Source organism: Ambystoma mexicanum, chromosome 3q (assembly GCF_040938575.1).
Source record: "Ambystoma mexicanum isolate Mex_15411 chromosome 3q, UKY_AmexF1_1, whole genome shotgun sequence".
Classification (NCBI taxonomy): domain Eukaryota; kingdom Metazoa; phylum Chordata; class Amphibia; order Caudata; family Ambystomatidae; genus Ambystoma; species Ambystoma mexicanum.
Window position 1 is genome coordinate 1,055,558,012 of NC_090926.1, and position 12,565 is coordinate 1,055,570,576.

At 45.9% G+C, this 12,565-nt stretch overlaps 1 protein-coding gene across 1 annotated transcript in view; it reads right to left on the reverse strand.

The window, feature by feature from the left end:
• Positions 1 to 1,107: 1,107 nt before the first annotated feature.
• SYNGR2 (synaptogyrin 2) overlaps positions 1,108 to 12,565 on the reverse strand; it is a 138,780-nt gene continuing 127,322 nt past the window's right edge. The window contains exons 3-4 of the mRNA XM_069655251.1: positions 4,662 to 4,804; positions 1,108 to 3,928 (exon numbers count right to left, since the gene is read on the reverse strand). Of these exons, the coding sequence (XP_069511352.1) occupies positions 3,740 to 3,928; positions 4,662 to 4,804 (332 nt within the window). The 3' untranslated portion in view covers positions 1,108 to 3,739. The remainder of the gene's footprint in view (positions 3,929 to 4,661; positions 4,805 to 12,565) is intronic.

Sequence of the window (12,565 nt, forward strand, 5' to 3'; positions counted from 1 at the left end):
TTGTCCATAGGGAAGAGGCAGAAGGGTCTGGAGGTAGAAAAGGTTACCCAGAAGGGGCAGATGTTCCCAATAAGGCTTTAGGGAGAGGCTGGGGGGGCTTCAGAATACTCCTCTCGACGAGAGGGGGTGCCCTTGTGCTCTGTGGCTGCCAGAATGATAGCCGCAAGGCTTTCGTGGATTTTCGGCGGTTGAATTGAAGGTCTCGACGCTCCCGGTGGCGCAGTCACGGTCAGTGACTCCACAGAGGCCTTAGGTGCTTGTGCGCCCTTGTACGGTTTGTCGTCGACAGTATGTCTTTTAGGGTGAATGCCTGATCCAGAGGGATGCCCAGTCACATGCTGCGAAATTGGTTGTGTGGAGGGTGCCAAACCACGAGGTTCGGGAGGTGCCGTTGAAATTTTCAGCTGCCCGGTTGGCGTTGTGCGCTTCAACAACTCTGTCAAAGAGGCCTTAGGGGTTGTGTGTTTTTATATCCGTGGTGCGTGGGTCTCCTAGTCGATGGGGTGTGAACTCCCCATAACAGAGCCGGTGGCCGGTTCGTCAGGGCATCTCGAGCCTGAAGGCTCCGCTAAGAGTTCAGTGGCTTCCAATTCGGATCCATGGCTGCCGACGGATTCCTCATCCAATTCGATGGCACCAACGGGGGGGGGGGGGAGGGGGAGGCTTTCTGCCTGCGTAGCGTAGGCTACCCACCGTTTAGTCCGCCTGTCTTTCAATGTTTTCGGTCAAGAGAGCTTACATAACTTGCACGAGCGCTCATCGTGGTCTCGAGGGAGACACTGATATGCATCGGCGATGGGTGTCCTTCCAAGGAAACTTGCTGTTACACGGCGAGCAAAATTTAAAGGGCGTCCTCGCCATAGCAGAGGGTAGCGGCAGCCAGACCAAGAAAAGAAAGGGAGGGGTAAAGGAAATACATTCTTAGAGAAGAATAAACCCGGGGCCCCACTCTCCCTACTGTAAGGGCGAGGACGGAGGGCCAAGCCATGCGGAACAGTCGCTGAGCAGGTGTAGATGTCTTTGGTAGCAGGAAATCCACAAGGCAGTCACAATCATACAATAAATCTAGATCTTAGTAAAATATGCAAAAACTTCCATCACAAGCAGTAGGGTGGAAATTGCCTTTAATAAATCATAGATATACATAAAAAGCAATTGTTGATTGGCACAAACGATCATTGTGAAGCAGAGGAGAGACTCTCCATGGTAATAACATTTTAAGTCTTCCACCCTATAGAAAAGGCACATGCTACTTCTAAATATAAACCAAACCGGAGAAACATTGTTACAAAAAAAGGCAAGGGGGATGGATTCAGTTATCGATTAAGGACACTTCACTGCCTCCTGATGAGGAGGTAAAAGACTTAATTGGCACTTTGGTGTCTACTGCCCATTTTCTTTAGTCTTGGCAAGAAAGCACAATTACAAAAAGTTCTCATTACAAGGAAAAACCCCTGAATGAAAATCCAAGTGCAAACCGTCTTAACATAGCTATTTGTAAACGTAGCCTTTCAGTTTCCTTCTAGCCTGTGGATGGGCGTTGTGCTTCTGTTGATATTTTGAACAGTAAATTAAATGCATTTGCAGCATTGCTTTTAAGTTACTGATTTACTTTATCACACCTCCGTCTGAACAGTCTTAAAACATACCAAACCAGCTTGGCAAATCCACAGATCATAGAAGCACCTTACTGGAAAACTGGCATTCCCAATGGATTTACACGTTTCTGTAAAACTGTTTCATCATGGACAGGAAACTGCACGAGTAGGTGGCACCTAACACTTAATGAAATACTATTCCAAGAGTAAATATCAAACGTTACAGAGGGGGGAAGTGAGCCGATCACGGTTGCTTAAGAAAACATGGATATAATCATAGCAGCATATCAATGACCACAGAATTAGTTCCAAAGACAAGTGTTTGCAAAACGTATGGCGTAGTTCTCACCTGTTGCTGATGAAAGTGCTGTAGTGCACACCACTAATGTAAGTGCAAAACCAAGAGGTTAGTGAGTGTGCATTTAAGCAGAATTGGCAAGAGAAGTTTATGCTTTTGTTACACATGGAGCTATAGTCTCTAGTCCTGGATGAGTGGAAATGGGGTTATGATATCTAGTATGGTGTAAGAAAGGGATGTTGCAGATTTTACTTGTAAACATAGTACTTTTTGGGGCAAATTGTGTATGCTGAGTTCGCATACACCAGATCTGAGTGAAAGTGCTGGACCTGTGCCCAGGAATACAGTAGTTTGTACAGGTCAAGAATACTTGGAAGTTCAGTGCAGAGAGAAAGCGTGTCTCTGTGAGATCTGCTTTAGCACCACAGGCCAGAACTGTGTGCAAGGAAAAGGGAGTAGATCTTCCAAGTAATACCCAGTATAGACCGATTGTCGAAGAACTTAAGGCACATTAGATCTGCAGCTGTCACTCTGTCTACATTACAAACTACACCCAATTCTCCAGAGGGGAGATGCAGACTGGCATCCTTTCTCCCAAAGGAGGTGTGGGCAGAAAGCACATCCTTTTGCCAAGGAAGAATGGACGGCCCTAGCACAAGAAAAAATGTTCAAAAAAATGTTACATACCCCACCATTTGATACCAACAGTGTCTCCAACTGATACATCCTCATGATACAGCAGAGCAAACCGGTTTCCTCAGCCAAGAGCAGTCCGATTATAAAAGGTTACCAAATTGCTGCATAGCATGACAAAATAACATAGGCTAAATCTTGTATCTATCTGCAATATCCTTAAACCAGATTTACTTCTTGACAAAATATACATTTACATGTAAATCAAGTTACGTTTTTAGTTCAACATTCCAAACACCTTTTTCCACAGCCAAAACCCACATAAGCCTTAAAAAGCGCAATGAAAGAAAATGGCACAAACCTCCAGAGCTCTGTAGGGGAGTGGAACCCCTGTGCCAAACCAAGGCCCATAAAATTCTGTATCTAAAAATATGAACAGCAAGGACAGCACATTATTCTGAAAAATAAAAGCTTGATCAAAGTAGTGTGCCTAACTTGGCAGGGTTGTGCTGGACGTCGTATACGGAGTGCTGTAGAAACCAAAAACTAAATAGTCAATTGCTCCAAAAATTGTGGATTTTCAGATTGAAATAAAAAATAAAAAAAATTATTTAACATGGAGTCAAGCCCCAACATCACCAGGACCGGGTATCTGGCAAAAAAGACAGAAGCAGGGTGACCCAGTACATGTCAGAGGGGCCATCAGTAAATGTGGGAAGTAGAGGGAGAAGAGGAAGAATATGACACCTGTGAGAGGGTGGGGAGCCGGGTGAGAAGGATGCCAAAGGGTGTGGGGGCAGGCAACAGGTGAGTGGAGAGGGACACGCAAAGAACAAGCCAAGGAACGAACATGAAACCCGGTGTCAGGGTAGGTGAACACACAATGGTTGAGGGGCCAAGCCACCTGTGAGGGTAGGGCGAAAATACAATGAGAGTGGAAAAAAACAATTCAATCTGGAGCAGAGTGAGAAAGTGGTGGGTACCTCTAGTGTCAGTTAAGAGATGAACATACAGAGACCATGATTCAGTAAAGCCCCGGCATAAAAGAAATAGAGAATATTAACAGCGAGAGGCTATTCACTCTTCTCTGCACAAAGCGTCCGACCCTTGGAAGGCTTAGTAGTTTCTGCAGCATTGTTCCCAGTCTGCTCTTGCCATCCTCTGCAGATGGTGTGGTGGACTTCCACCCCGGTCTCTGGTGTTGCACCGGTTAATATGTTGGTGGCTGGTACCCGTCAGAAGGGTCTGGGTTGTTGCTAAAGGGTGGCTGCTGGTAACTGCTGCCACCAACATTGGGGTAAGGAGGAATTGTGGAGTCCTGAGTTGGATCAGCATAACTTTGGGTGAAGTCATCAACTCCAATTTTGTACCTCTTGTAGGCGAGGATCGAAAGCACAATCTGTGAAAGAAGAACCAACAAGCCAGTCAGTGTATACAGCACACTTTTAACCTCCAAGACCAACCAATCATCCAATGCCTACCCACCCACCCATGCCTAGCTTTATCCATAACATACCTATTCCAGAGCTTTGTCCATCCTATATGAACTGCCTAACTTAGTACTCTGTCTATCCATATAAAAAAAGCACTGTATCCCAGGCACCATATTATGCCACATCACAGTGGATGTGAAGTGTAGGTATACCCCAGGGCCTCTGGGATTCCATACGCCAGCCTATCCTAAAGCCTTCCCCACTTTTCTCCCCCCACTCACCTTCATACCCTCTGCCAACACCGTCCAAATCCCCTCCCAACACCCTTTAAACCCACAGCAATTTCTAATGAAACATGTAAATACACAATTGTATGTAAATGTATGTGTAGAACGTATGTTAATGGCACAGTGGACCGCCTCCCCTTTTACCAATAGCAATATAAGGATGACCAGTGTGCACTTTTTAAAAACAGTATCAACTGGTTTAATCTGAATGTTCTACTCTGTTGCCTTCCTTTTCCAAGATGACAAACATTCACAGGTCTGTTCATCATTTAACTAATATTTCTGCAAGAATCCACCACCAAAGCCTTTTGCCACAGGACTGTGTAGTAATCACAAACTCTAGTCCACTCCTGCCCAGAGGATAATGGACAGTTTAGTTCACAACACTTGCGCAGACAAAGCAGCAACATACCCAAGATAGGATGGAGAAGAAATTGAACGCAATGGCAGCTTGGACTCCATCAACAACCATCATGTTGGGGTCTGTGCGAGGGGTCACTGACCACTCATGGGTTAAAAAACAAAACCCAACAAACCACAGGAATGACCAAAAACCTACAAAAAGAAAGAAAAGGTTATTGACTAACATCTCCTGTACTCTTTGGATTGCAGGCCCTCTCGTATACAATAAGGATGTCACTCCAGCTAATAGCACCAAGTCAACTGACATAGAAGTTTAAAACCTCACAATCTGATCTAGAATTGTAAGCAGTGGCTTCCACCGACTACCAGGCAACACCTCCTTGTGCCAGGTCCTCCTCTCGCCGTCTACAAGCGGGCATGCACTTTTGTATGTAATAACAAAAGAGAATGCTTGGTATGACAACAAAAAAAGAAAATCAGAAGAGTTGAACATCTAGTGTTAATAGCAACTTTACAGTTCAATCCAAAAGCCCCATCACTTTTACCTCTGGGAAGATCTCCAAGCACATTAAAAACAAAAAGCTAGGAGAAGGCACACTGTGTACAATTAAGCTACAAATCTAACTAGGGGTCTGCTCAGGAGCAGACATCCACGTACATTTACATAAAGCAAATGCAACTGCTGAGATAGCTACTTTACACAACCTCAATTGAAACGTTTATTTGGAAAGCATTTTGAGCCATCTCAGCAGTTACCACTCAAGTGTGAATGCTGTCAGGAGACATTCTGCCCATCCATCCCAAATAGTAGAACTCCCCAGAATGCTGGCTTAACATGTTATGTGGGCTTTGGTCGCCTCTCCGACTGGTATGGTAACCAAGCATCTTCAAGAACACTCCAGTCTAGCTAAAGCGAAGGCAGTAGTGGCCAGAGTTCAAAGGGTCCTCTTAAAGCCAAATTGGGATTGTTGCAGATTTGACTTGTAAATACAGTACTTATTGGGGGCAAGTTGTGCATGCACAGTCCCCATACACCAGATCTAGCTAAAGCAAAGGCAGTCGTGGGCAGAGTTCAAAGGGTCTTCTTAAGCCAAATTGTGCAGAGAATAAAACTGGTCTGCTCTTGTAGACCTCTGTTGTGGCTAGGTGTGCCTTTCAGGAACCAATGTGAATAACAAAACAAGGGAGAAAACAAAAAGACAGTTGTGCTTATGAAAGGGAAGGTCTGAAGATATTTCATTAGGACTCAGTAGGTGAACCAAAGCAGTCAGTACATCATAGCAACTCGTGCAATCTTAACATGGCGTTAATCCCCGTTCTAATGGCTTGAACAGGTGAGAACGGCTCGTCAGGCCAAGTTATGGGCCCGAGCGAAGAGAGGGCGGACAACAAGGGCTCCAGGCAGTTATTCTCTCTTTCAGCCAATGGAAAGGGGGAATTAAGGCTATTAGCACCCCGGGTTGCCAAAGCGGTAACCTCGAATTGCTTAAAAACAAAATAAAAGATTTCCCTTTGTACAACGGACACACGCAGCGTCCCGTTGTACGAAGTTTGTGAACCCTGAAGATGTCTCACCCGCTGGTCCCCGGAGATCTGTCATCCAGGTGGCCAGGACACGGTCATCGCTATTGGATCCAGTTTATGGTGGTGGACCAGTGGGGGAGGATCACCTATTGGATCCAGTTTCTGGGGGTGGACCAGTGAGGGAGGATCACCTTGCTGAGGGGGTCTTCAGGGAGTGGAAGTGGGACACCGAAGGTTGAGATGCGGTACCCTCTTCCCATTAACACCGGTTCCCCGAGCTAACCCATATGATGTGTAGACGCTCTCGGGTGGGGGGGTGGTAGAGCGTCTACATGACGAATTGTACAAACACTTTTACACCATGAAAGACAACAGACTAACACCAGAGCCGTTTACCTGAAATGTCCCAACATAAGGGTCAGGCAAAATCAGGCATTGACAATTATACACACACCTGACAGCCCTTCCTCTTCCCCACAGGGATAAAAGGCAGAGCACAAGAGCACCCTACAAGCAAGGCCGAACGTACAAGGAAGCAGCTATTCCGGACCGGCAGTTCAAACAGAGGAGAAAGGCGGCGAGACCTGAAAGGACGACAATGGGGGTAGGGGGGAATTGCCCTTACCCTTTTCAACTCAGACCTGCAAAGCATCTGAAAGAGAAATCATAAGGCCGGGGAGTACAGCTGGCATGTGGTGTAGCATATGTCAACTGTGCCTGGAGCCCTCCTGCACTGATAACCAAGGCGGTGAGATGCCCTTGCTACTGTGGTACCGTCCTTGATTCCAGAGGCAAGAAAAGCCAATGGATTCAGCACAGCCAGGCTCTGTTGAACCCAAGGTTACGAACAGCAACATTGTATGAACTTACAAAGAACTTGTGTGTGAAAGCTTGAAAGAAAGTCCAGTGAAGGACCAGCTGGAGAGTGGTCAGGCGCCACATGCGCTCTCATTCGAAGGACTCTGGCTTGTCCCCTTTGTTGAAACTACAAGTAAGGAGAGGCTGACGTGAGGAGTGAGAGGGGTCATACAAGGGTTGAGACTAACCCCTTGTAGAATCGAAAGTGTCCGACACGTTGACAAGGAGGAGAGCAAAGGGAAGTGAATCTCGCATTGTGAGAAGTGAAGTGAAGTGAAGTGAAGTGAACTGTGTATATGGCAAATGTGAACCCGGCTGAGAGATGCCTGCGAATTTGGGTAAACAGTAATACACCTGTGAACACTGCTGAGGGTTGTCCACAGTGAATGGTTGTTTAAAAAGGCATAGAGACTCTTGAATGTTACATTGTGAATGAAAAACCGTAGTGAACCTGGTGGAGGGAGGCCCATGTTGCAAGAGGGATCGGAGCCCGGCAGAGGGGTATCCTAAGGCGAAGAGTAATCGCCCCATGAAGATTTATTGTTGATTGCAACACATCAGGTCCTCTGAGGCAAGAAACATTGTGTTAAAGACTTGGCCACAGAAGGCCCTGATATTTTGTAAACAAACTGTAACCTGATGCCGACGAGGCCCAGGAGTGTGCAGTGCTCAGGAGTCCCGCCTGGCTAAAAACGTGGGGATGGGAGACCTCGGATATACCATCCCGACTTATCATTTTGATAACACTTCTTTCCTATTCTGTTGAATATTATCCCACACTATATTGTAACTTGGTGGTAAGCATTGGCAATAGGTACTAAAAAACCTATTGCCAATGCTTACCGCTAGGTTTCAAAATAGGCCCTTTTTATTTAACAAGATGGCACAAGGGCCGCCTTATTATTTGATGGTCGTAGCTTTCTCCCATCTTAGATTTAGGTTTAGATTTTTCTCACCCTTTTATACAGTTTAATAAACACCCTTGAACTGGGATCACTTGTGTCCATCTTTACTGTTGCCACCATGAGCTCCTTACAGAAGGAAAATCCTTTCCCAAGATGGACACCATGTAAAGGGAAGGCGGTGCTCCATACGAAGCCCCTCTTCCCTTTCCATGGCAGCCTGCGGGAGGCAAGGGAAAGGAGCAGATTCATCAGCGGCACCTGCTGCCACTGAAATAAGCTAAGTAGGTGGGTGGAAAGGTGCAAAAAATAAAGAGGACGGAGGGTGGCTGGGTTGGGAAGACGGGGGCGGGGGAGCCGGCCGCCATGGAGCACTGCTTGCACCAGTGGTTCAAGTCTGCTTTCCTAGCCATCCGATTGGCTGGCTCCCCCAGTCAGGGTGCTAATAGAGCCATAGTCATCTTGCATACTATCCTTTCCAGAAAGGAGATCAAGCACTATGCAACACCAGTTTGTAAAAGCTGCTTACCGTGCTCCACACTACCCCAGAAAAACTTGCCCTCCACCTTCATTCAGTCAAGCCTTTCCCGTTTGTTGGATGGGGAGAGATTTACTATAGGTAGAGTAGGTGTGCAACTTGTATAGATGCCTAATTGCATCCAGCAAGGGGGAGCTGGCCAATCATCTTCGGACGGTGGGCCAAATCCAGCTTAGAGTGCCTGCGTCCCATGGGAGCCAACTGCTACTTCCACACACTGTTAACAACTTGGAGTAAAACAAAAAAAAAAACAGTCAGCCGTCACCTCCCTCTCCTGCACAGCTTGGCTTGAGGCAATTTACCCCACATCCGATAGGCCATTAATTTACCTAATCTTGGTTCCTCTACCAACTCCCAAACGAATCAGACGACCATGGACAGCAAAGGTTGGGCTCCACTCATTTACAATGTTACTGTTATATAGCGATCTCCTTTATCATATTTTCCGTTCCCTTTTTTGAAGGGATACACAACCAAACATCCATTCATAAAACACCAAAAAAAAAAGAAATATCACACAAGCACCCCAGACGTGACATTGGTGTGTCAAATGCAAACGTTTGGAGGAAATTTAACCATAATAAAGCATTCCAGTTGGGGGAGAAATACCCAATGAAAAACAATATATTCTTAACTGACAGGCCAAACTAGTCATCCAGCCTAAAACTAGCATCAATAGTAGCATCTGGAAAAAGCAGGCGTGCAGCTGCAGCCCTATGCTCCAGAGATTAACCAGACCGCAAAAACATGAATCGAATCCAAAACCAAACATGATGGGGTGTTAAGCAGGTGGATTCTGCTGAAATGCCTCTTTACAACAGGATTCTCGGCAAAAACAATCCTCTGAACTGCGATATGCACCAATCACGGCAGAGTATATTTAATCTTTTCCCTGGTCAAAGCAAACAAGCTGGATAATCCCCCAATTTGTATATCCGAGCACCAATGTCAGAATCGTATCGGTCTACTCTCGCAAGTGAAACAGGTAGAAAGAACACCTTCTACCCATCTGTCAGAGATGCAGATTGTCGTGCAAGACTGCGGGGACTATAGATTAATTTCCCATGAAATAGCTGGTTAATTACATTAAGCAGCGGAGGGGAGTATTCCTCTGCCCGCCCTGCTCTGGGAGAGGAAGCTTCTCTGAAAGGAATTCTGCAAGGGTGGATAAACGAGACACCTTTCCAAAAAGAATGCTGCTCTTGAAAAATTCTCTGCTCATCCATGGTGCATAGGTGGCATTTAAACCTGCATTACGGATGTCACAGTGCTCTGCACTAGCTTTCTGCATGCAGGAAGGTACCTTACTGCATGCAGAAATCCTAGGAATCTTCTCGGGGTATTCAAAGTTACCTACAGTAGTGACTAGTTACTTAGTCGGTCGTTCCTATTACCCCATACTCTTGTGAGGTAGGCACTAGCGGTGCAGGGATCAGAGTTCCGTTTCTGAATACCCGCTCTTTCGGAAAGACCACTTTGGAGTTCATTATTAAGAACCGTGGGCGCTAGGGTGAGCAACCTTTGCTTTGCCTTAAGCCCAGAACCTCCTTTCAACACACTCTTGATAAAGTTATTTTGGGAGCCGATAGGGGGGTGCTCATAGAAGCTGCATTATGGGTAGGTTAGTGCTTGCGCAGATATAAAATTGCATGAGTAGAGAAGCACTATTTTAGATACAGCCATATTGAAATTGAGGCCTAGTGCGGCGCTGCAGCCAAGACAGTAGGCCCAGGCGATGATGGTAGAAATGGGCTTTGACACACAAGAATAGGTTGCAACATGGGCAGCGGTGAGAAAGGCCAGAGCCACAGAGATTCATAAACCTTCCATTGTATTATGCTTCCAGCACTCGTACACCTTGGAAGGAATGCAACCAGCAAGGCCATAAGGGGACAGAGCTCTCTGCAATCAGTTATTCCACGACAAGGAGGGCCCGAGCCTCTGACCCCCCCTGTCCCAGCTTAAGTTACAGTGCCAAGATGCCCCAGTCCAAAGACCCCAGCATTCCAAGGTAACAGGCAGGCCCAGACCACTGATCATAAAACGGTTATCAGAAAAGATCAGAAAACAGAGAAAGGCTGCCTATACTATTCAGTCAAGTGATTTGGGCTGCGAGGTGTCGGGAGGGCCAAAACAATGAATCTAAAACGAAGTTGGGGAGATCTGGAAGGACGCGGACGTGTCGGAAATCAAGTTGGGGTTTGTAAATTGCGGTGACCTCGAAAGTATCCTCCACGCCCATGTCTGCAGTACCAGGTGCACACTAGGTTAGAGACGGACAGTATCTATCTGGCAGAGAGTGTATGGATGCCGTGTGGTCCAAAATAAAAGAATCAGATCACCCTGATACGCTTGTTGACATTTACAACGGAGAGATGAGCCAGTTATTGGATAGGCTAGCTCCCAATAAGCTGCCAAGTGTGAAGGATAAACCTAACCATCATGAATGGTTTTCAACCGAGTTGGTCCAGTTGAAAGCAATAAAAACGACAAGCGGAGCATACTTGGCAAAAAGACCAAAACTCAAAGAAAGAATCACAGAAGAATCACTGAAGCTAAAACGCGACTACTATAAAACGACCTAATTAATAAAGCTGGAAACCAAACAAAATAACTTAAGTCCTGGGAAAAACCCAGAGCTCTGGCGCAGAAAATAAATCCCTCCAAGGAGGATTGCGAACGAGCACAGCAAGTGTTTGCGGGTAAAACTTCTACTTGCCCAGAAGAAGATTAGGAAGGAACTCGCCGGGTTGGAAACGGCTTCTACCGAAAACAATCTTATTGAGGAACATCAACGTAGACTAGATAAGAGGGTATGTCCCTGGTCTAAGGACCACTTTCTGGAGGGGCACAGATCAATGGTCTATTGGGGGAGATAATGTATCTGAGGCAACGCTATTGACATGTGGAGTCCCGCAGGGGGCCTGTTTGTCACCCTTGCATTTTAACATATACATTCAGCCACTGCGCCAGAAGTTGGAGAAAAGAAACCTAATCTCTCCAAATATGCAGATGACTTTCAGCTCACAATGGAACTGAGTGGAAACCACATTGAGGATCAGGGGAAGCTTAAAAACATATACGAGGAAATTAAGAACTGGATGTCCACAAACTGGTTATGTTTGAATGCAGTAAAAACTGAGCTAATGATTTATGGTTCGAGACAAGCAAGGACAAATCTTAGCCAGGTCTATGAAAGCTTTTCATAAGAAGACAATCAGATACTAGTTGCGACTAAGGTCAAGACTCGTGGCGTCTATGTGGAGGCAAACCTCAATGCTGATGCACATGTTCAAGTGATCGTTAAAAATACCAATTACTACCTTAGAGTTTTAAGGTTGGTTAGACCAATGATCACGAAGGAGAACTGTGCCAAGCTAGCGAGGGCTGCTATTCTCTCACGATTGGACTACTGCAATTCCCTTTTGGGGGCAGTGAGTAAAAAGTCCATCCAAATTCTTCAAAAACACAGAATGCAGCCATACGCATTGTGTACCAACTAACAAGGAACGATCCAGTATCGGTAGCCAGGAAAGAGTTACACTGGCTACCGGTGAAAGCGAGAGTTGCCTTTAAGATATTGACACTTGCTCACAAGTGTAACTTGGGGATTGCCCCCTTATATATCTCAGAGACAGGTTGGTATTATACCAACCCATGAGAAACCTGCAATCCACAAAATCACTCCTTTTGAATGTTGACCGCATTAAAAGAGCCCAGGGAAGAGGTTGCTCCTCTCCTGTTCTATCAGCCCAAGCATGGAATGAATTGCCGGAAACCATACGAAAAAAAGAACGCCACCCGTCTTTAGGAAACTTTTGGAAAGTAGGTTATTTATGTAATGTTTTGGAATACTGAAATACCCTACTATTCCTTTTGTATTGATCAGCACCTGGACACCCTCAGGCTTTGGCGCCATATAAATGTTTTAACATAACATAAAGAATGTATTTTTACCATTACTTCGCACTCGATGACGTAGGAGGATGAGCACACATGGAAGAAGACGGACAGAAGCGGCTGGCACCAATGGCCTGGCATCCCCTATGGAGCAGGTAGCCTATGTAAAGGGGTCGTGCCGACCAGCCGTTTGGAATTGTAACTTATCTAGCTTAAGTCATTGATGATGCT